Here is a 25,289-nt window from a genome sequence, read left to right on the forward strand (position 1 = left end):
GATATATATGACTGGCTCTCCTGTTGAACCCCTGGGTAATTTGTGGAATACAGAGGACCTAGACCATGGACATAATTGCTTCTGAAGGCCTTCCTCCTGTTGGGCTTCCCCTCAGGCCCGCCCTCAGGCTCTAGCCTGAGGCGGGGGCCTGAGCTCAGGGCAACAAAGCAAGCCGTGAGAAGGGTTGAATGCGAGTGGAGGAAAACACCAGGTGTGACGGCTAATTATTGAGCCTACTTGGTGGCAGTGAAGGCAATGAAGAAGAACCACTTAGTTGTTTTTATTGCTTTGTTCATATGATGCCTAGAGCGGCTTTTCTTGGTAGTACAGGGCCTCTTACAGTCTCACCTGAAGGGAAAAGCAGGTGGCCTGCTGTGACTTCTTTGTGAAGCATTTGGAGGACAGAAGCCACATCTGCTGGCATCTAGACTCCACTGTTCCATCAGATGAATTTCCAGAGCCACCTGGAACACTTTCTAGGCTTCTTGTGTTGGATAAGTTTCAGTTAGTATGGCTTGAAGACACAGACAAGGTTCGGTTGACTGCTTCTGATCTTGCCCCTCATGGCTGATTAAATCTAGCAAGGAGGGGACAGCCTGTTACAATCAAAGCCTCCATGGGGGAGTGGGTTGTCCGTGCCTGCCTATATAAAGCAGTGGTAAGAAACTTTAAACCACAGAGCCTAGGACTTGCCGATCAGAAGGTTGGCGGTTCGAATCCCCGTGACGGGGTGAGCTCCCGTTGCTCGGTCCTAGCTCCTGCCAACCTAGCAGTTCAAAAGCATGTCAAAGTGCAAGTAGATAAATAGGTACCGCTCCGGCGGGTAGGTAAACTGCGTTTCAGTGCTCTGCTCTGGTTTGCCAGAAGTGGCTTAGTCATGCTGGCCACATGACCCGGAAGCTGTACGCCGGCTCCCTCGGCCAATAAAGCGAGATGAGCGCCGCGACTCCAGAGTCGGCCACGACTGGACCTAATGGTCAGGGGTCCCTTTACCTTTAAGAAACTTTAAGAAAACTTCTATGGACCAGAAAATCTAAGCAATCAGTTGCTAGTGTCCCCTTTTTGGACAAGGTTCTTCAGTGTGTGGTCACAGGTCACATCCAGGCTCTCTTAGATGAGACTTGATGTTCTAGATCAATTTCAATTGGAGTTTCGACCCCGTTTTGGCACAGAAACTGCCTTGGTCACCCTGTATTATTATTTTTGTTGGGAGAAAGACAATGGGAGTGTATCCCTGTTAATTCTCCTTTATCTCTCAGTGGTTTTCAACACCATCAACCCTTGTATTCTTCTGCAGTGATATTCATTGTATTCTGGAATGGGCTGTACTTCTTTGCAGTGGTTCCAGAGGTTCCAATCCTACTTGGATGACTGTCTCCAGGGATGGTGCTTGGGAGGATGTTGCTTTCAGTGTGAAGTGCCACATTTTATTATCATAAAATATATGATAATATATTTTAGTATGTCAGTCTCTGGTAAATAGCACCTTGTACCATTGAATGGCACTGCAAAAACCAGTTACTGGCACTAAATATATAGAAACCTCAACTGTTTAAATCAAGGCCACTATACACATAATTGTATAGACCTAGTTACTTTTAAGTGTATAAAGCATTAAAGCTACTTTCTGTAAAAAAAAACCACACACCGTATGGCCAAGGGTATAGAATTGCTAAGAATAAGGTCATATCAAAATGGGGGGCGGGGAGGCTATTACATATGGTTGAAATACATACAAATTCAAATGTTCATCAAATTAAATGAATAACATTTTAAAAACTTTTTAACAAATGTTTTCCGTAGCTCACATTTCAGAACAGCCTATGGTGAATGACACAATTCCTAGTAATGTAACTGGATAAAATATAAATTATTCATTACTTACACTGGCAATAGCACAGCTTGACTTATTATTTACTAGATTTTTAAAATGTGGGTTGTAAAAAGGTTCTTACATTAGAATTTACAGTTTGTGGGGAATATTCTCCGGATAATTTTCTAGCAGAGAATATTCTCACCTCACATCACTAGGCCGGCCATATTGGGCCAATGACATGCTGGGACAGCTCCATGGTCACCATGGAAGTCATGAAGTCCTGAGCCACCCCAGAGCCAGTCGCTTTGGCACCTCAGAACCAGCAGTCTGGGGCTTCCGGTTCTGGCTGCCTTCATGGAGCCAGGTTCCACGACAACGGGAGATCGTTGGCATAGATGAATCAAGGATGATTGAGGATAATTATCCTTGTAAACCCCTGCCCCCCCCCCCCACAGGGATGGGGAAAACAGGCTGCACCTGCATATCGTCTTGGTACCTGGCTTTTGCTCTGGCATGGAATGCAGGAGGCAGGGAGGCACTGAGTGCAAAAGCACTTCGCCTGTTGGTAACCCACCTACGCCACTATTAAGAAGGTTCTGTTCATTAGAGATTATTTGAGACTAATGTACAGACGTACGCTGGAGAAGATGGGATAAGCTCACAAACTGCCAAATTGAAACAGCTACAAGGTCGTTAAGATTTGAATTGGAAATAAGACTTCATTTGATGCAAAAGACAGTATGTAGTATGGAAAATCCAAAGTTCATAGAGGATTTCTAAACCATATTGTTAGAAAATCAATTTATGCTGTTTGGGGGAAATATAAGAACTTATTAGAGAATAAAACCCCATGATAGATATCACCATTGGAAGCGTCAGTTAAAAAAAAAATGGAAAAAGAATGGGCAATGTATAATGAGTTGACCATGGAGGAAAATCAATTGAAAGTAAAAAAGTTTGAAGACATAAGGCATCTGTTAACTGATTGGCTCCAATATCACCAATTAAATGACATCTTTAGGTTGGATAAAGCGGTTGGTTTTGGTAAAGAATTTTCGAGATTACAGAAATAACTGTTGGGAAATAATGAAAAAGTTCTGTCAAAAATGTTTAAATTGTTGCTGGAATGGGAAAGAAAAGATGAGTAATTAAAATCTGTAATACACTGGGCAAAAGATGTGGGATATAATATACAACTTGCTTCATGGGAGAAGTTATGGAATGAGGATTTAAAATTTACAGCCTGCTGTACGTTAAAAGAGAATTATATGAAAATGATGTACAGATGGTAATTTGACTCCTACAAGATTATCGAAAATGTATAAGAATTCGACCAACAAATGTTGGAAGTGTAAAGCTAAAGATACATTCCATCATATGTGGTGGACTTGGAAAATAGCAAAGGCCTTCTGGGAAATGATTTATAATGAACTGAAAAAAATGTTTAAAATAATTTTTGTTCAAAAACCAGAGGCCTTTTTATTAGGTATAATAGGAGAAGAATTACCGAAGGATAAGGAAGTACTGTATGTATGCGACAACAGTGGTAAGAATGTTATTTGCCCAGGGATGGAAAAAAGAAAGAGCCCCATCGAAAGAAGTATGGATAATGAAGTTGATGGACTATGTGGAAATGGCAAGGCTGACCGGGAAGATCAGGCACCAATAGGACAGTAAATTCAACAAAGAATGGCATAAGTTGGCCCCTCTATTAGTCAACTTATTTACTTTAATTGACAAATTCAGGATATTACCAGATGATTGGCTAAACATAATCACTCCTATATTTTAAAAAAATGACCCGAAGCAGCCTAAGAATTACCGTCCAATAAATCCTTGGCAAAAAGCATGATTTTTTCTCAAAGTCATCAAATTGTCAAATGGAGACTAGATAATCACCCCACTGACCAGTAAAATCTTTCAAATACCTAGGGATACCTACCAGTCAAATTTAAACTGAACAACACACAGACGCCGAATGATCATCCAAGCAAAATGCACCAGATCTGCGATTCTTCATTTTTTCTTCCTCAGATGCAACCAGATGGTCCCGCTACAATAAATATTTTTAATGCCAAGGTCCTTTCTCAGTTATTGTACAGCATTCCAATTTGGATACAAGCATTTAATAGAGAAGTTGAACAAATTCAAGCAACTTTTCTTTGTAAGATCCTTGCTGCCCCTAAATGTATAAGTTACTTAGCCTTATGTGTTGAAACCGGTCAACATCTGATGGAAACCAAAGCATGGCTGACTACAACCAAGGCCTGGCTGAAAGTCCACTGTAGAACAACAGCTAACTCCTTCTTAACCTCTATGCTTGAAGACCGCATTTCATCTAGATGGTATAGAGCAATTCAAGATAAAATTTGTAGTTTGGGCATTGCTCTCGAGAGCCTTGAAGCATGTGACGAAAGTTACATATTCCAAATAATCGAGCAGCAACTCTACGACTACCAAAGACAGCGCTTGTTACTTCATACTCCGAGATCCTGTTCTCCGGAGGCCTTAGGTGTTACAACATCCTATGGAACCTGTGCCAAATATCTACTACTCCCCTCCCATTGAAGAGCCTTTATGTTCACGAGATTAAATGCTTTCCCTTCTGCAGTGACCAAAGGCAGATTCTCACATACTCCATATCAAGCCCGTTTGTGTACCTGCAACCAAGGAGTACCTGATTCAATGAACCACATTCTCTTAGTTTGCTCTCTACACAGCAGACCTCGCCAACTGATGCTGAGGAAAATGTTGGACTTCCAGCCTATAACTCCGAGAAGAAGTCAAATGAGGTTTCTCCTGGCAGATCGGGACAAAGATATCACTGCTTTAGTAGCCTCCTTTTTAGCCACAATCTTAACCAAAAGGTTTCCCAGTGATCCATCCTTTTGGGGAACAGACAGGGTGAAGCAGAATATCTAAGTGCACACGATCACAGTGTGACCTTATGACCCTTGACAACTTTTAATTGTCCCAGTGACTTGAAATGTTTTATACTTTAATGCCAGTAAAGGTATTTGATTTGATTTGAATGGCATAACTTTATAGAATATATTAAAGAACACTGTAAACATTTAAAAACGTTAGCAGGATTGACATAGCACTTGTAATTTAAAGTGAAGAGAACCCCCCCCCCCCCGCTATGTGTGTGGGCGCGCATGCACAGTCTGGCCCGCCACAAGCTCTGAGGGGTGGTAAACCAGCCCCCTCCTCAAAAAGTTTGCTGACCCCTGGTTCAATGTAAACAAGAGTGTCTGTGTTTAACAAATTATTGTTTTTTGAAACTTCGAAAATAAAAAAATTAAAAAAGAAAACAAACCACAGCAACAAATCCCCCCCACAAATTAAAAAGGTAAGACAGGGGAGGCAATTAAAAACAGTTAAAACAACGCATCATGTATTGGACCTTCGACACTTCTCAGCTTGACTTTTGGGCAAAACACCCTCTCCCATTTACAAGGTGGCTCTGAGACTAAAGGACGCCTGACAGTTAAGTCCAGTCGTGAACAACTCTGAGGTTGTGGCACTCATCTCACTTTACTGGCCAAGAGAGCCAGCATTTGTCCGCAGACAGTTTTTCCGGGTCATGTGGCCAGCATAACTAAGCCGCTTCTGGCAAAACCAGGGCAGTTCACGGAAACGCCGTTTACCTTCCAGAGTGGTACCTATTTATCTACTTGCACTTTGACGTGCTTTCGAACTGCTAGGTGGTCAGGAGCAGGGACCGAGCAACGGGAGCTCACACCGTCACGGGGATTCAAACCGCCGACCTTCCAATCGGCAAGCCCAAGAGGCTCAGTGGTTTAGACCACCTTCAATATTTACTGTGTTTTGAGATTCCTGCATTGCAGGGGGGTGGACTAGAGGCCCACCGGGGTCCCTTCCAACTCTCCGTTTCCAAGCTTGGAGAGTTTTTCATAGAACACTACTATAGAATCCAGCTGCATAGTCCTCACTGTTGGTATCATTTCAACTACCTCATTAGGCAGTCACATGATGGCTGCAAACTTGACTCGCACACTTCTGCAGCAACTGCCTTTGCTACAGAAGGTCCTTTCTCTTCTACACACAGCTACTTAACCTGTCCATCCAAAGTTAAGTAGTGGAGATCCCATTGGGAACATAACTGAATTTTGTTTCTGATTTCAGTTCCTTGGAAATAGGGGAGAAATTAATTAATGGAATTAGGGCGATATATGATAACCAAAAAGCAAAATTGCTAATAAATAACGAGATCACCGAAGAGTTCAGCATCGAAAGGAAGACAAGACAGGGGTGCCCTCTCTCCCCACTTCTTTTTATTGCCACCTTGGAACCACTTTTAATATCAATAAGAAAGGATAAAAATATAAGAGGAATTAACCTAGGAACTCGATACTACAAAATTAAAGTCTTTGCTGATGATGTAATTGTAACCACTGAAAATCCAGTGGAAAGTATCCAAAAAACGCTTGCACAACTGGAAGAATTTGGGAAGGTCTCTGGGTTCAAACTGAATAAAGGAAAATACAAATTATTAACGAAAAATTTACGTAAGTTGGAACAAGAGGAACTGGAAAATACAACATGTTAAAAGGTAGCCAATAAGGTAAATTATTTGGGGGTTTGGATCACCAATAAGAATATAAACTTATATAAGGATAATAATAATAATAATAATAATAATAATAATAATAATAATAATAATTTATTTATACCCCGCCCTCCCCAGCCAAGGCCGGGCTCAGAGCGGCTTACAATCAATAATAAAAACAAGATGAATGATTACAACTTAAAAACAAAAATAAAATACAACATTAAAATAATGGAACATTAAAATATTAAAATGTAGCCTCATCACAGGAGGAGAAGGAAAAGAAAAAAGAAAGATAGGGAGGGAGGGAATCAAATTGGCTCCAAGCCAAAGGCCAGGCGGAACAACTCTGTCTTACAGGCCCTGCGGAAAGAAATCAGATCCTGCAGGGCCCTGGTCTCATGAGGCAGAGCGTTCCACCAGACCGGAGCCAGAGTTGAAAAGGCCCTGGCTCTGGTTGAAGCCAATCTAACTTCCTTAGGGCCTGGGACCACTAGGGTGTTGTTATTTATGGACCTTGAGGCTCTCCGTGGGGCATACCAGGAGAGGCGGTCCCGTAGGTACGAGGGTCCTAGGCCGTGAAGGGCTTTAAAGGTCAAAAACAGCACCTTAAATCTGACCCTGGACTCCGCCGGGAGCCAGTGCAGCTGGAAAAGCACTGGGTGAATATGCTCCCATGGCAGAGACCCCGTGAGGAGCCTCGCTGCAGCATTCTGTACCCGCTGGAGTTTCTGGGACAGCTTCAAGGGCAGCCCCGCGTGGAGCGAATTACAGTAGTCAAGCCTGGAGATGACTGTTGCATGGATCACTGTGGCCAGGTCGGGGCGGGAAAGGTAAGGGACCAAGTGCTTGATGCGGCGAAGGTGGAAAAATGTCGCCTTGGCTGTTGCTGTAACTTGCGCCTCCATGGAAAGGGAGGCGTCAAGGATTACACCCAAACTCTTAACGGAAGACATTGGCACTAATTGGGCCCCCGCAAGAGAAGGGAGTTGGTCCCTCATCCCCATGCCATCCCGACCTAGCCATAGGACCTCTTTCTTTGAAGGATTTAGTTTCAATCGGCTCCCACGAAACCATCCAGCTACAGCTTCCAAGCATCTGGTCAGTGTGTTCGGGGCCGAGTCGGTGTGGCCATCCATCAGCAGATAGAGCTGAGTGTCATCAGCATATTGGTGACAGCCCAGCCCAAAGCTCCGGATAATCTGGGCAAGGGGGCACATAAAGATGTTAAAAAGCATCGGGGAGAGAATTGCGCCCTGCGGCACTCCACACACCAAGGAGTGGCGTGACAACATTTCCCTCCCTAGTGCCACCCTCTGAGATAAAAGAGCGCAACCAGTTACGGGCTATGCCCTGTATCCCCACGTCTGCGAGGCGGTGGTCCAGAAGATCATGATCGACCATGTCAAATGCTGCTGACAAATCTAAAAGGATCAGCAGTCCTGACCCACCTCGATCCAGTTGTCTACGGAGATCATCTGTTAGGGCAACCAGAGCCGTCTCCGTCCCAAAACCAGGACGAAAACCGGACTGAAATGGATCTAATGCTGATGTTTCGTCCAGAAACCTACCAAGCTGTTCAGCAACCGCTCTCTCAATTACCTTACCCAGGTATGGAAAATTTGAAACTGGGTGGTAATTGGATAGGTCTAAGGGATCTAATGAAGTTTTCTTTAAGAGTGGACACACCTGCTTCCTTCAGTTCCCCTGAGAAGAAGTGGAAGGAAATAAAAAAAGAATTAGAGACTTGGGGAAAATTGAATCTGTCCCTGTGGGGGAGAATATCCACAGTTAAAATGATGGTATTGCCAAAGATGATTTTTATGTTCCAAACAATACCTATAATTAGAGGCGTAAAGTGTTTTAAGGATTGGCAGAAAGACCTTGCCAAGTTTATTTGGCAAGGGGAAAACCCACGCATAAAATTTAAGCTACTAACAGAGTTGAAGGAAAAAGGAGGCTTCGCGGTCCCTGACCTTAAACTGTACTTTGAGGCAGCGTGCTGGACATGGATTAAGGACTGGATATTAATTAAAAACACGGAAGTTCTAGATCTGGAGGGATTGGATATTGTGTACGGATTGCATGGCTACATAGGCTATGACAAGGTTAAATCCCACAAAGGATTTTTAAATCATATTGTGAGAAGGGCATTATATGAAGTATGGGAGAGGAGTAAGAAATCAGTAGTAACCAAAACACCATGGTGGCTGTCACCAATGGAATCTATGTCGGTTCACAGAATGAATATGAACAGCGATTGGCTAACATATAAGGATTTAGTAGAGGAAACAAGTAGTGATCTGAAAATAAAGGACCTAAGCGAATTGAAACAGAAGGGAATAACCTGGCTGGAGTATTACCAATTAAAAGCCGCCCTTGAAAAGGATAAAAGAAGCAAAGGATTTGACAAAAAAAATATCCTATCTGGAGAAGGATATTTTCTATAATAATCAAAAGACACTTTCTAAAATGTACAAACTACTTTTGAATTGCACTTGGGCAAAAAAAATGCACTTGGGCAAAAAAAAATGAGAGGCACAAATACAAGATGGGTGACACCTGGCGTGAGAGCAGTACATGTGAAAAGGATCTAGGAGTCTTGGTTGACCACAAACTTGACATGAGCCGACAGTGTGATGCGGCAGCTAAAAAAGCCAATGCAATTCTGGGCTGCATCAATAGGAGTATAGCATCTAGATCAAGGGAAGTTATAGTGCCACTGTATTCTGCTCTGGTCAGACCTCACCTGGAGTACTGTGTCCAGTTCTGGGCACCACAGTTCAAGAAGGACACTGACAAACTGGAACGTGTCCAGAGGAGGGCAACCAAAATGGTCAAAGGTCTGGAAACGATGCCTTATGAGGAACGGCTAAGGGAGCTAGGCATGTTTAGCCTGGAGAAGAGGAGGTTAAGGGGTGATATGATAGCCATGTTCAAATATATAAAAGGATGTCACCTAGAGGAGGGAGAAAGGTTGTTTTCTGCTGCTCCAGAGAAGCGGACACGGAGCAATGGATCCAAACTACAAGAAAGAAGATTCCACCTAAACATTAGGAAGAACTTCCTGACAGTAAGAGCTGTTCGACAGTGGAATTTGCTGCCAAGGAGTGTGGTGGAGTCTCCTTCTTTGGACGTCTTTAAGCAGAGGCTCGACAGCCATATGTCAGGAGTGCTCTGATGGTGTTTCCTGCTTGGCAGGGGGTTGGACTCGATGACCCTTGTGGTCTCTTCCAACTCTATGATTCTATGAATTGGCAAAGAAAGGAGGAAGATATTAAAGAAATTACAGTAAAATGGGAGAGGGACCTGGGACATATGATCAAACCCAATATTTGAAATGAATTATGGACTGAAAATATAAAATTCACGGCTTGTTTCCTTATAAGGGAAAATCTTATGAAAATGTACTATAGGTGGTACCTGACCCCTGTAAAACTTGCAAAAATAAATAAATCAAATAATAACAAGTGCTGCCGATGTAAGGAACAGATAGGAACATATGTGGTGGTCCTGTCTAGAGATAGAAAGATTTTGGAACATGATTTATGAAGAGATAAAGAGATTGATAAAAACTACATTTAGCAAGAAACCGGAAGAATTTTTACTAGGAATGGTTTCAGATAATATTCCCAAAAATAAAACTAGGCTATTTATGTATGCAACGTCAGCAGCAAGGGTTATAGTGGCAAAACACTGGAAAGATAAAAATACACCCACTAAAGAGGAATGGGTAGTCAAATTGTGCGAGTACTTGGAGCTCGCAAAGCTGACAGATGCAATAAGAGAGAAACCTAAAAAATTGGTGAAAGAAGAATGGGCATGTTTAAATAATTATTTAGGGGACAAGGGCTCAGCAAGACAGACCTGGCTATGTTTAGAATGATACCGCATAGAGAAATGTTCCCTGATACCAAGATGAGGGATTCCTTTGGAATGCAGATAGAGATAATTGATAAGAATAATGATCTGTTGTGAACTTGACGGAAGTGTACAATAGATGAGCTTTCCTGCTTTGGCTCATCTTCCTTTTCCCTTTTCTTTTTTTCCTTTTCTTTTTTCTTTTCTTTTATCTTTCCCATAATTGCTTATGTTCTGTGTCATGTACTTCGATTTTTTTGTAGTTTTTTGTAGTTTTTTTCCCATTACTATTAAGGATTTTTTCTTTGTAATTTTGGTTGTCTATATTTATATGTACCTGTTTACATGTACCTGTTTAAAGCAAAATAAAAGTTAAAAAATAAAAATAAAGGCAAGCGGAATGAGGAAGCCAAGCACTCTGTCAGCCCCTGCCTTCAGTTTCTAAAGGAGGGGGGAAGCTAATGCCTTGTCCATCCCCAGCACTTCCATTTCCGTTGCCCTGGGTGAATGAGATGTCAGTGTGGAATTCTGCGTCTGACACAATTCAGTTTGCCTGCCCCTTTGAGAATCAATGTGGGAAGATTCTAAGCTTTAGAGAACATTGCTTGTGTTTTTGTTTCTATGTAGATAAAGAGAGTCATCCTCCTCGTAAATTTCCTTCTGACAAGATATTTGAAGCCATTTCCTCAATGTTTCCAGATAAGGGTACAGCTGAGGAACTGAAAGAAAAGTAAGATGTATTTTATTTATTTCATAAAATCCATACACCGTTTGAACATGGACATAGCCAAGGGGGACAGGGAGAGGCAGCTGCCCCCCCCCCCCATGTTTAAATAGGAATTGTTGACCAAGTTTTGTACAAAAGTTTACTTTGGTATGGGATATGGAATCTAAGTAATTTTGAGATGACTGGGCAGGGAGTCACTTTAATGGAACCCTGTTTAGTTTTATTATTTTTTAATTAAAACATCTCATGGGTGCAGCTGTAACCTCACATAGGGTATTTCTCTAGATTTATTAAATTACCAGAATGAATTATTGCAAGCAGGCGTGATCCAGCAAAGTTAAGGAATTCAAAGGCCCATTGATATTGATAGGCTTGCTGAGCACCTTTATAATTCCCTCTCCCTGAAACAAATAGAATTTGGCTAGGGCAATGCCATCCTCATAGCACTTAAAGAATGTCAGCATTGGCTATTTGATTAGGCAACTTCTTCCCTTTTCTTTACAGCATCACAGATCAATGAAATAAGCAATGAAGTAAATGGTTTTAGCCAGACAAATGTCATTTATGTCAATGCCCATTATTTAGATTAACTGCATAAGCTGTACTTTTCCTGCAAGGACAATAAAGCCGGGCGTTTGGCATATAAAATAGGAATGTTTTTACTACTTCTGTAGATACAAAGAACTTACAGAGCAGCAGCTTCCAGGAGCTCTTCCTCCCGAGTGCACACCAAACATAGATGGACCAAATGCTAAATCTGTTCAGAGGGAGCAGAGTCTACACTCCTTTCATACTCTCTTCTGTAGACGATGTTTCAAATATGATTGCTTCTTACATCGTAAGTACTAAAATATTTCAGTCTGTCCCTTGCATTCAAGAACGTTGAGATATTTTGCTTTATCTGCCCCAAGCCTTGGACTGCCTATGTCCTTTTAAACACGTTTGTGGGAGGGGGTGTTGGTTTGTTTTTGTTTTTATTATGTATTTTTAATTCTCATCTTATTTTTTATGTTGTGAACTAGCCTGTGATCTTTGGATGAAGGGCAGTATACAAATTTAATAAATAAATTTTATGTAAGTAAGTCATGGCTACCCCAGCTGTTAAAATCAATAGAAAAGGCTGTATATTAATTGGAACCTTTAAGTGTGCATGATTTATGTCAGCTGCCTAATTGATCCACTTTTGTGAGATGATTAAAGTTTGATTTTATGCCCTTTCTCAGCCAGAAGTACACCCCTGCAACAGTATATAACAGGTTAAAGTACAATACCAGTGGTACCTTGGGTTAAGAACTTAATTTGTTCTGGAGGTCTGTTCTTAACCTGAAACTGTTCTTAACCTGAAGCACCACTTTAGCTAATGGGGCATCCTGCTGCCGCCGCACCAAGAGCATGATTTCTGTTCTCATCCTGAAGCAAAGTTCTTAACCTGAAGCACTATTTCTGGGGTAGCGGAGTCTGTAACCTGAAGCGTGTGTAACCCAAGGTACCACTGTATGTTAAATAAAAGAAACAAAAATCCCACAATCAGTTATGCCGCACAGTGTGATGTACAACCAGAGAAGAGAGAGAGAATGCACAAAATCTGGGAGCAAAATAAAAGACTGAAGTATTATAAAAAGCCTGATTGAAGAGGATGGTTTTCACTTTTTGTCAGAATGAGGAAAGAAAGGAGGCTGAGGGAAGGCATTCCTGAGGCCCGCAACTGGGTCTGGGATTAAAAACCTCACCAATTTCATGCGGGATAAAAACCTCACCAATTTCACAACCAGGGAACCACACATCCCTCCAGACCACATCCAGCCTTTCACCCTACAAAATGGTCTAGAGAAAAAATTAACACACTCCCCCCCCCCCGCCCACTCAGAGAAACAGACAAACAACTCCACAAATAAAAGCATGGCCAATTTTTTAAAAAATGTGTTAAAAGCTCTTAAGAGAGCACATCGTTTTTTTCTTGGCTATTGAATCAGTTTACTCAAATGTTCCTCTCAAATTTTATTTTATTTTGGTTTTCTTTATGTGACCATATTTTGTTCACTTGTTTGCCTATTTATTTAAAACGTTTGTATACTCTAAAGTTTTAAAAAATCTCCAAGCAGCATACAATATAAAAACAATAAACAATATAATTAAAATAAAAATACAACATAAAACCAGTAAAATAGTATAAAGGCATATACAGTCAATCCTAATTTTCCATTCCAGACCCCTGTGCGTGTCGGCAGGGCGCACAGAAGCCCTCTCTGCCACTTTTCATGAGATTTTATGACGTATGGGAGCTGCTTCCGGGTTTGGTGCTGTGCACGTGGCACATGTTTGCAGTCCCACATCATTTGGACATGGCTAAACTGGGAGTTGCCTGTAAAACAGGAATTATGGTGATTCTTTCAAACGAAAACAATGTTGGAACAAAAGCTGGAACAAAAAGCTACATCTTTATCAGATGCCTCAAGTGTCTCATGTGTGGGAGAAGGAAGGACATTCTATGTTGCAGGGAGAAGAGTGGGAGACTCCCATTTTGGGGTCACCAACCTAGGAGATTTTATAGAGCACAGAACCACAAGTAGAATTTGGATCTTCCATCAGGGGTATCCAATGGAAGGGGATACCTGCAGGGGCTGTTGGACTACCACTTCCATCATGCCTGATCTTTCCCTCTGGCTGAGCTGATGGGAGTTGCAGTCCAGTGGCATCTGGGGGAAACCACCTTGTCTTTGCTCAGTCCAAGTGTACCATTCTGCTAGGTGGTCTTCCAGGTAATTTCACTTTTAATATAATTTCTCCTTACAAATATTAAGTTTGTTCTTCCTTGCATCTTTCAGCAAGCAAGTGCTCATGGCCAACACCAAGAATTAAACAAACGGCACGCCACCCCCAGTTCAGCTGGAGGCCTCTCCATCAATGATGTGGGGCGTAACTTTTCACAGAGCAATGTGTTATGCAACACTTTCTAAAGCACCTAGGCTTCTGTATACCATGGTGCCAGTGATGCTCTGGATTGTAGCTTATTATGCAAAGGGTTTTCTTAAAATTGTAGTGTAGCCATTATTATCCCTGCAATGCAAAGTAGCCTGTAAAATCCTGGGTACCTATAATTTATTGCATTGTTTTTATATTGTTTCATGCTGGTTGGAGACTCTTTGTTTAAATGAAGATTCATTATCAACTTTTTCAGTATTATGGTCTTTTCTTCTTTCTTCTTTTTAAACAATTTTCTGTAGCATTCCATGCAACTCCTAATACTTACAAACGGAAAAATACGGAAACAGCAATAGATAATAAACCTTGTGGGCCACACTGTTATCAACATCTGGTAAGACAAATGTTCCTTTGGCTTAAGAGTTAATTAGCTCTCTTTTTCACTCTTGGAATAGAAAGAAAGGTACAGCTGATGATAAAGTTGATTTTATTTAGCTGTTCCCAGGAAAAAAGTGCTGGAATCAAATAGGATTTATGATTTGCTGAATGCTAACATCTTTATGTGAAAATTCCTGAGGAACCTCCTACTGACTTTGAGCAGCATCTTTGGCTTTTGTTGATTGAGCTGTCATTTGGCTAGAGATGGGGCTGAATAAACTGGCACCGTTCTGATCATTGCGTGTTGCTGTTGCTGCCAACTAATTTGTGAATTCTTCAACAAAAGCTCAAAACTCTGTATTTTTCAGATTCTATGGTTGGGATGCACAATTTTAAAAAAGGTTGACCTAATTTGGCTTACACCTCCCACTTTCACACTTTGGGGTTTTCTTGACCACAAGCTGTCTACACATGGTCAAAGAGACCTTGGGTCCTGCAAGTATGTGCTGATTCTGGGATATTTCTTCAGAGCTAGGGCGCACTTAGAGTTTTGTGCTGGCAGTGTTGGAATACCAAATTTTGTGATGAAGCTAATATTTATCGTTGCTTCTTTCGTGGTAGCAGTGTGTTTTTCTGAGCTAAACCATTTCTCATAACTGATTCATATTACACTGAGGGTATTTGTAGGACTATAAAGGCAGTTTATAATTAAAAGAGAGAGTTTATACATAGGAGCTTGATTGGACGCATTAGATGCCTCTTACACCTACCTTAATATGCAGAACAAAAACACTGGAGAAGTGGAGTGGCTTATGGGGATACAAATGGAGAAAGTCTTGGCCTCCATACTGCTTGGCTTTTTGATCTCTACTAGCAGCAGTCTTTAGTAATTTTGTGAAAACTGTCAAATGTTACCTACTTTCTACACTCAAACTCACAGAGCCCTTGGGAATAAGCACATTGCAGTGCTTCGTATGCAAGGCTAGGTGGCTTTTCAGTTCCTCTTTAATTTCAGCCATTTATTTGACCAGCAGTAATCATCTTCCTGCTTTGTTTAACTCTGAAGGCCACGATCCATTAATTCTTCTCACACCCAATAAAAATTGTCACAAATTGAGCTCTCTGGGTTATCCCTCCTACTTACTACCTTTCTATACGACCCCACTTTGCTTAAAGCTTTTCACTTCCAGATTTTGTATGTGCCCAAAGCAACCAGTTGCACCCTCACTTTGTTCTTTAGAGAGAAGAGAATAACGAATCAGCTGTCTTCCCTTTGTCCTTGTGCAGGCAGCGTGTCAAGTGGCATAGTCCTGTGAAGAAATAGCTATGTCTGAAAAAGCAGCTTTCATGCTTTTCTTTCTAAAAAAATCTGTCATGTGATGAGATGAGTACAGTGGTACCTTGGGTTAAGAACTTAATTCGTTCTGGAGGTCCATTCTTAACCTGAGACTGTTCTTAACCTGAAGCACCACTTTAGCTAATGGGGCCTCCTGCTGCCACCATGCAATTTCTGTTCTCATCCTGAGGTAAAGTTCTTAACCCGAGGTACGATTTCTGGGTTAGCGGAGTCTGTAACCTGAAGCGTCTGTAACCCGAGGTACCACTGTATCTTCACTTTCAGTAACAAAGATATGACGCCAGATAATCTCAGTTCTTTGGAAGGATTGTTCTCTCGTCAGAGTTTCACCACTTTCATATCTTCCTTTCTACATGAAGGACTTTGCTTTTCATTATTCGATCAGATGGTGTGCACTAGATGAAAAGAAATTACCTACAAGTGAAAGTGCCTGGAAAGTATCCCCATCTTTCCATGCTACATTGATAACAGGAATGCCCTCCCATTGTCACTTCAGCTGCTCAGTAGTTCAGACACTGAAAGCCTCCTAACACTGAGGCTTCTAAGACGAGAAGCGTGGACTCTGTATGACAAGAGTGGACTGCTTTTCAATAACTTCATCAGCTTAGGGAGTTAATGAGAATTACCCCATGTGTTGAATGAACAAATCATGCTAATGGTTCCTGCAGCCACTTATATGAGTAGCATTTATACTGAACTGTTATTTATTTGTTTTGAACAGAAATATTGCTCAGAACATAACTAACGAGAGAATGTATGTGGACCACTAAAATGAAAGCTACATAAAACAAATATTTCTTAATAGTGCATCCCTCTTGTGTAGCACATATACCTGGTGAGCATGAGGTTGAGTGGCATCTGTCATGGGTGCTTTAGTTGATATTCCTGCATTGCAGGGGGTTGGACTAGAGGACCCTCGGGGCTCTTTCCATGTCTACAGTTCTAGGATTCTCTGAAAATTATCCTGAGTTGAAATTCAGCTAAGCAGTTGCTGTCTAAACAATAGAATAATAACGGAATATAACTTCAGCCAAAGAGCTGACTACCACTGTGCATCCAAGGAAGGTTGAACTTGGATTTTTCAAGAGCAATGTTACATTTTAAGGTCTGGCACAAAAGTAAGCATCTATTTTCCAAAGGTGCAAAAGGCAACAAGCAGGAAATCACCCTGAGCCCCCATTGCAGCTCTATTTTCTAGCTGAAAATGGTCAGCCTATTTTCAGCTAGAATACATCAGCCATACTTTTTTCTCCTTTCCTTAAAAATCCATGTCGTGCATGTGTTTCTATTCCTACGTAGGAAGGAGCCAAAGAATTTGCAGCTGCTTTGACTGCTGAGCGAATAAAAACACCGCCAAAACGCCCAGGAGGTCGTCGAAGGGGAAGGCTTCCAAATAACACCAGCAGGCCTAGCACTCCCACTATAAATGTGCTGGAATCTAAGGATACAGACAGTGACAGAGAAGCTGGGACTGAAACAGGAGGTGAAAATAATGACAAGGAAGAGGAAGAGAAGAAAGATGAGACTTCAAGCTCCTCTGGTGAGACAAATGTGGAGGGTTGCTGATTTTACTAAAAATAGTCATATTTTAAAATGCTTGGTTCTTCCAGTAATAACAACTACAATTTTATTATTTGTACCCCGCCCATCTGACTAGGTTGCCCCAGTCACTCCATATTCGGGGGGGGGGGGTGTCTTTGATGGACAGGAGGTTCCTTACAGATTTTTGTATTCAAGTATCTGCTTGTGAAACTTTAAAATTGAATCCAAGGACTCCCTGACAGACGAGGGAGGGGCATCCCTCGCTGAGGATTTGAATGCCTTTTTTGCCCGTTTTGAAGTAACATCTGCAGCAACACCTGCTGAGGCTTTACCAACACCACCACCACTCCCTGTGAACGCTTTGCCATCATCACCACCATTACCATCATCAGTACAAAGGAATGTAGTAGTCTCTGTGGAAAAAGAAGAGATGAGGAAGGTGTTGAAGGGAATCAACCCAAGGAAGGCCACAGGGCCAGATGGGGTAGCTGGAAGGGTATTGAGAGACTGTGCAGATCAACTAGCAGGAGTTTTCACTGGGATTTTAAATCAATCCCTAGCCCAGGCTATTGTTCCATCCTGCCTAAAGTCCTCTATTATCGTTCCAATAGCAAAAAAACCTAACCCGGAAGATCTGAATGATTTTCGTCCAGTAGCACTCACACCTATAATCATGAAGTGCTTTGAAAAGCTGGTACGAAATTATAATAATAATAATAATAATTTATTATTTGTACCCCGCCCATCTGGCTGGGTTTCCCCAGCCACTCTGGGCGGCTTCCATAGAAACAAAAAATACAGTAAAATATCACAGATTAAAAACTTCCCTGAACAGGGCTGCCTTAAGATGTCTTCTAAATGTCAGGTAGTTATTTATCGCTTTGACATCTGCTGGGAGGGCGTTCCACAGGGTGGGCGCCACTACCGAGAAGGCCCTCTGCCCGGTTCCCTGTAGTTTTGCTTCTCGCAATGAGGGAACCGCCAGGAGGCCCTCGGAGCTGGACCTCAGTGTCCGGGCAGAACGATGGGGGTGGAGATGCTCCTTCAGGTATACTGGGCCGAGGCCGTTTAGGGCTTTAAAGGTCAACACCAACACTTTGAATTGTGCTCGGAAACGTACTGGGAGCCAATGTAGGTCTTTCAAGACCGGTGTTATGTGGTCTCGGCGGCCGCCCCCAGTCACCAGTCTAGCTGCCGCATTCTGGATTAGTTGTAGTTTCCGAGTCACCTTCAAAGGTAGCCCCACGTAGAGCGCATTGCAGTAGTCCAAGCGGGAGATAACCAGAGCATGCACCACTCTGGTGAGACAGTCCGCGGGCAGGTAGAGTCTCAGCCTGCGTACCAGGTGGAGTTGGTAGACAGCTGCCCTGGATACAGAATTGACCTGTGCCTCCATGGACAGCTGTGAGTCCAAAATGACTCCCAGGCTGCGCACCTGGTCCTTCAGGGGCACAGTAACCCTATTCAGGACCAGGGAGTCCTCCACACCAGCCCGCCTCCTGTCCCCCAAAAACAGTACTTCTGTCTTGTCAGGATTCAACTTCAATCCGTTAGCCGCCATCCATCCTCCAACCGCCTCCAGGCACTCACACAGGACCTTCACCGCCTTCACTGGTTCTGATTTGAAAGAGAGGTAGAGCTGGGTATCATCTGCATATTGATGGACACCCAGTCCAAATTATGTCATTGCCTGCCTACCAGAGGGACTGGACACATTCCAATTTGCTTATAAAATGAAAAGATTGACACAGGACGCTGTGGCGATTGCCCTCCATGCCGTCCTTGCACATTTGAAGCAGCGGGGGGGGGGGGGGTTATGCCAGACTGCTTTTTTTAGATTTTAGCTCGGCATTTAATACCATTCTACCATTAGTCTGATGTCTAAACTGGAAGATCTGGGGCTTCCGTTATCACTTTGTAGGTGGATATTGGACTTTTTGTCAGACCGCCCCCAGAGGGTTCGGTTGGGCCCTTATACCTCTAATATGCTTAAGACTAACATAGGAACACCACAGGGATGCGTACTCAGTCCGCTCCTTTATATTCTTTACACGTACGATTGTGTCGCTACTCACCCTAGTAATAGGGTTGTCAAATTTGCAGATGACACAACCGTGATTGGGCTCATCTCTGAAAGGGAGGGTGAAATGGATTATAGAGATGAGGTGGAGCGGCTGACAGAGTGGTGCAGAGCTAACAACTTGCTCATAAATACAAGGAAGACAAAGGAACTTGTGGTGGACTTTAGGAGACAGAAGAGCAATGTCCAGCCACTTTTGATTGATGGGGTCTGTGTGGAGAGGGTAACAACGTTCAGATTTTTGGGCATTGAATTACAAGAGGATCTGTCCTGGAGTGTCAACACAAGGGGGCTTGTGAAGAAGGCGCAGCAGAGACTGTATTTTTTGAGAATACTAAGGAAAAACCATCTTCCGCAGAAACTGCTGCTTGCCTTCTATCACTGTGCCATTGAGAGCGTGCTTACTTATGGCTTATGTGTGTGGTACGGAAACAGTACTACCCAGGACAGGATGGGGTTGCGCAGGGTTGTTAAGGCAGCAGAGAGCATTGTTGGCTGCCCACTCTCCACCTTAGAGCAGATTTATGCCACAAGGTGCCATAGGAAGGCACTGGACATAGTAAAAGATCCATCGCATCCTGGTCACTGTCTCTTCGAGCTCTTGCTGTCGGGACGGAGATACAGGACGATGAAGACAAGAACGAGCCGTCTTAAGAACAGCTTCTTCTCCAGAGCGATCTCGGCCCTGAATGGGAAGCCCGGACTTTGAAAGTCATCTAATCTCCCTTGCTGTATTTTACTATATTTTTTAATTAGTGTTTTTATGGAGCAGCCAAGTAATTTCGTTGTCCCCGAAGGGGGCAATGACAATAAAGATATTATTATTATTATTATTATTATTATTATTATTATTATTATTATTTGCAGCACTTTAATTCATTGCATTATGTTGCTATAGATTCTGTGGAGAATGAGAGTTTGAAGGGCTGAGTTGAACTCCAGACAGTTCCAGTTTGTGTTTCAGGTTTCAGTGCTCCAAAGGATATGGTCTCCTTGTGTACCGGGCCCTGAGTGAACAGGGCACTCTTCCTGGGATGCTGAGGTTTAAAACCAAGAGGTCAAGTGTGGCAATCAGTCCATGCATGTCTCAAGCAGGGACTGTTGAAAAAGCTAGATTAGTCATTCCCCAACTGTGTATTGAGGCATGCAAGTGTGACTTGAGAAAACCTCTGGGGTACCATGAGAAATCAATTTAATTATACACTTAAAGGTTCCCCATAGGCTCCAGCCATGCCTCCTTCCAGTCTTGACTCCTCTGAGGGCATGTTATCCTGCTTTCTCGCTGAATCAGGTGTGAATGAACAATATGAGGATTGTCTCCCCCACAAGGAAATTGCTGTGTCGCTGCTCTGGAGGTGCTGCTAGTTTAAAGTAAAAATATTGTGTCCCTCAGCTGACAGATGTTTTGGGAACCCTGAGCTAGGCTACCTTTTAGGAGCTCAGCTGGGGCCAAAGTCAAGTCAAATCATGTGCTTTTATATATGAAGCAGCAGCCTATTCCATATGTGGTCTCTGTTTTTTTGTACATAGGTGTTATTTCAGGAGTCTTTTAATAACTGCTTCAGTGTTTTGTTTTTGATATTGCAGAAGCAAATTCCAGGTGTCAAACGCCAATCAAGATGAAGCCAAATATTGAGCCTCCTGAGAATGTGGAGTGGAGTGGAGCTGAAGCTTCCATGTTTAGAGTTCTCATTGGTACCTACTATGACAATTTCTGTGCAATTGCGAGGTTAATTGGGACCAAAACTTGTAGGCAGGTAAGAGTGGAATGGTAACTAAAAGCAAATGTTTTCCAACTGAGTAGTGCCTTGATACTTAGCCTTTTTTGTAGAGTGCAAGCAAATGACACACTGTTTTAATAAAAACCTAGTTGTGCATCATTAAACACCTTCCGGGCTCTAAAGCCACTGTTCCCTCCCTGCCCACCTCTGCTCCCTAGGGCTGTGCAGTTGCTCCACTCAGTAGGTCTGCCCCTTTCTTTGCTGCCTCTGGGGTTGTGAATTTCCTCCTGAGACCACTGCTCACTGCTGCTCTGCTTACCTCTCTCCCATCTGTCACCTTCTGTGGAGGCAGAGGCTGAGTTAGCGAATTCATTCAGTTCCTGCAGCCACACCAAGCCCCTTCTGGTTTACACTGTTTACATCCAGTCATGCCAGATGTAGCACAGTGCGGTGATCAAGGTTACCCTGGTTACCTCCCAAAAGTAGAGAAATAACTTTTAACAACAGGATTAATTAACAGAATTAATTCATTCATTATGTTAATATGTTGCCTATGTAAATATGCAGTCTCGCCCAAGGTGGAAGAAGCACATATATGCTAATGGGAATTGGCTGACTTCTGCCATTGAGGATCTAGTCCACAGTATGTTTGTCTTTACAGGTTTATGAGTTTAGAGTAAAGGAATCTAGTATTATTGCTCCTGCCCCGGCTGAAGATGTTGATACTCCTCCAAGAAAGAAGAAGAGGAAACACAGGTAAACCTATGGACTGCCGGCTTCCTGGCAAACTGAGGGCTAAAAGGCTTTTTAAGGGGAAAGAACAGCACTGAAAAAGTAATGCCACAATCAAACAGGTGGGGGACTAAACAAATATTAACTTTCCAATGTAGAAAACACATTTTTAATTGTATTTGCATGTTTTATGGCCTGATCACAAAATTTTCTGTACGTCAATATAAGTGCTTTTGGTAGATCAGCCACAAACCTACCCATAAAATGACCAATGCAGTGTTTGTTCAGGCATTGCAAGCAAATCCTGGTGGAATTTTTGTTTTGGAAATCCCACCTTGTGTTTGTGGTCTTGTACTAATAATGTTTTCTCTTTACCTTGGAGTAATAAGAGAGTAAGCCACCAGCTTTTTCTCAGCTCTCTGAATGACTCGGTCACTATCTTTCTCATTAACATTCCCTATCATCCACTTTGGAGAAGCAGAGAATTCAAATTAGTACTGTGATTGTGATGTTTAGGCAATCACTGCCAATATCAATTTGAATCTGACCAGGAAGTGGTCTGACTATGATAGTGAGGTCATCACAACCCGCCTCATTCCAGAGCACCCCTCCCCCCATCCTGTGGCAAACACCAGATCAAAGGCACTGCCTGTGCTACATGTTGGAGCCATGATTTACGAAAACAGCTCTCTGGCAGCCATAGAGTCCTGAAATAGCCCACTGAAGGCCTCCTTGGTGTGGATGCTGCAGTCCCTCAGAGCAGGCTTGTAGCCATGGAGGGGCAGGACAAGGACCTGACTGGCCAGGAAACTGATATTAGATGAAACATTCAGCTGAGGCTCTCCAATGCCACACCACAGCTATAAGAGTTCTGATAGATCCTCTTAGTAAATAGGAAGCAAGTGCCTACGCCACCAGCATCAGAGCGCACCAGAAATATTCTTAAAATGCAAAGCTCAATAAAAACTATAATTTGCAGTAAGCTATCAAACAGGCAGTAATGTAAAACTAATATGATTGCTGGGCATCAGGGATGGTGACCAAAATGCTAAACCAACCAGTATACATAGATATACACGTACACAGCTATGCCACTCACTCCAGCAACATCAAATTCACCCTTTCTTTCTTTCCAGGAGTTCCCCTACCCCATTAAGCCCCTCACACTTACTTAGGAGATAACGAATCCCAATCACTGGTTGTGCTATAAGACTTTCACCCTAGTAGGCCACCCTCAATAGGATAGGCCTCTCGTGCCTCCGCTTCAGATATCCTGTCTGATTTTGAGCATAAGCCAAATCAGAGAAAGACTTGCGTGGGTGGAGAGAACTTTAGACACACTATTGGTCCAGTAGATACTGTGTTGATATGACTTCTTTTCTTTATAACAACGAGTAGAAAAGAGTGCAAAACTCAGCAATGTACCAGAAAGCAGTTTGATATGTATCTTTCCATTTCAGTATTTAATTCATTGTCCAACCAAGTAAAGTGCCAAGTATGATGCAAATAAATTAAATCTGGCTTCATAGTTTAGGAAATATCATATATAAGATGCAATGTACCCCAGGCAATCCATCCATAAAGTTCCATGTCTGTGTTGATAAACTTAGGTTTTTGTCTCAATTTCCCAGCTGTAGAGTTAACAATGATTTATGATAGCATTGACTTTCAAAGACAAAGACTCATATACAGTGGTACCTCTGGTTGCACACTGGATCCGTTCCAGAGCTCTGGTCGGATCCCGAGGTATGCGTATCCGGAGATGCTGCTTCTGCACATGCGTGCAGTTTAACGCTTCTATACACACACACACACACACACACACACACACACACAGCGAAACCCGAAAAAATACTCCCAGGTTTGCCGCGCATGTATCCCAAAGGATATGTAACCGGAGGTGAACATAAGTAGAGGTACCACTGTACTGAGCAACTCTCCAAAGTGAAACGTACACTTAAATGTGTTTAAGCCCACTGAAATTGATGGACAAGCATACCTAACTGAATTGGATTGTGCTTGAAATGACTATGATTCAAATTGTAAGAATATTAAGATATGCACTGAAGTGAACATGAAATATTACACACACAGCATGCAGAATCATAGAACTTACTGCTTCCATTTTCAGTGATCATTCTATTCAAACATTTATTGTTATCTTAGTACATTTGTGTAGCCAAGGAGAGACTGTTTGCATAGAGAAAGTATTGTGTGATCTAACGCTGTATTGAATAGAAAGTTGACAGAATTCTGCACCCCCCAAAAGGTGTCCCTGTTCATTTGAAATATTCACTGATGGTTCTTAGGTAACAGTGTTTGTTTATTGAAGTTTTTTATTTACTAAGAAAAATACATATACAGTATTCAGATAGATTTCTTTAAAAATGGAACATATTGAAATCTCTTGTTATCTTGACTTTATTTAGGCTAGCAAAAATAAACTAGATGTGTAAATAGAAATACAAAGGGTCAAAAGCCTTCTCATGGTTGAACTTTGAAATCTTAGCCTCTAACTTAACTGTAGTATGATTAAATACTGTAGAATAGTTTAACTAGTGAAAATATCTGTTCAGCCCAACTTCAGAGCAAATTTAGATTTCTGATAACATTTTAATAAATTTTATCTTTACAGGATATTTTATTACCCACATGTGTAGAAAATGATAATTTTTCTCTGTGTTTAGCTTGTTGTTTTACTTGTACAAGACAGGCGCTCAAATACACTTTCTGAGATTCAGCTGGACAGTTGCATTTTCCAGCTCAGTACAGCCTGCCAACCTCATGCTCCGTTTGTGTTTTTACAGATTGTGGGCTGCTCATTGCAGAAAGATACAGCTGAAAAAGGGTAAGTATCTTTACATTCTACTTTATGTCCAGAAATTCTCAGATGGTGTTTCTTTTAAATAACAATAATACTGAACAACCTGGGAAACCAGAGCATACAAATCCCTCTTCCAGGGAATCCTTGTAAACAAGCGTTCTCCCTTTCACACATGGCAGTTTCCTGTCTCTCAGGGCTTCCCAGTTGATTTCAGGGAAGCAAACTGTACCCCCCCCCCCCCCGTAAGGAATGTGTGCATAGGAATATGAGTCTGGTGAGCAGGAAGATTTATATGTCTATTGCAGGTGGGGTGCTGAATTGCAAAGAAGAGGTAGGCTTTAAAGATAGTTTGAGAGAGATGAAAAAGTATAAGATGCTGTCTTGCTAATTGTGGCTTCTCTATATGTACATGTGTTCTATCTCTGTAGGCTTTTGATTTTAAAAATAAAATTGTGGCTTTGTCATCTAGATTTGCATTATCTGCTATGCTGCAAATACGCTGTGAAATAGACATGTTTGCAGTATTATGTTAATTTACAAGCATGGAAATGCTTTCTCTGTAATACATTCATAACGGTGTAACCTTAGTACATTGTAAAGTAATGAGGCCAAGACAAGTAAACTCGGTTAAAGTCCTAGGTTCATTTTACAGTACGTTCATCTGTTCCAACTTGAAACTTTAAGTATTATAGCTACGGTTTTCAGAGGATCTTTTCTATCAAATGCCATTTTCTTAAATTTGTCTTAATGTTATTT

The 25,289-nt window shown here is 42.0% G+C and overlaps 1 protein-coding gene across 7 annotated transcripts in view; it reads left to right on the forward strand.

Moving 5' to 3' along the window:
• Positions 1–25,289, forward strand: part of EZH2 (enhancer of zeste 2 polycomb repressive complex 2 subunit) — a 54,484-nt gene that overhangs the window by 20,432 nt on the left and 8,763 nt on the right. For all 7 annotated transcript variants that reach the window (XM_083407035.1, XM_083407034.1, XM_083407037.1 and 4 more), the window contains 7 exons: positions 10,878–10,980; positions 11,652–11,815; positions 14,202–14,293; positions 16,934–17,174; positions 20,844–21,013; positions 21,639–21,733; positions 24,517–24,557. In XM_083407035.1, coding sequence (XP_083263161.1) covers positions 10,878–10,980; positions 11,652–11,815; positions 14,202–14,293; positions 16,934–17,174; positions 20,844–21,013; positions 21,639–21,733; positions 24,517–24,557 — 906 coding nt within the window. The remainder of the gene's footprint in view (positions 1–10,877; positions 10,981–11,651; positions 11,816–14,201; positions 14,294–16,933; positions 17,175–20,843; positions 21,014–21,638; positions 21,734–24,516; positions 24,558–25,289) is intronic.

The sequence above is a fragment of the Podarcis tiliguerta genome (assembly GCF_965153285.1).
Source record: "Podarcis tiliguerta genome assembly, chromosome: 12".
Taxonomy (NCBI): Eukaryota; Metazoa; Chordata; class Lepidosauria; order Squamata; family Lacertidae; genus Podarcis; species Podarcis tiliguerta.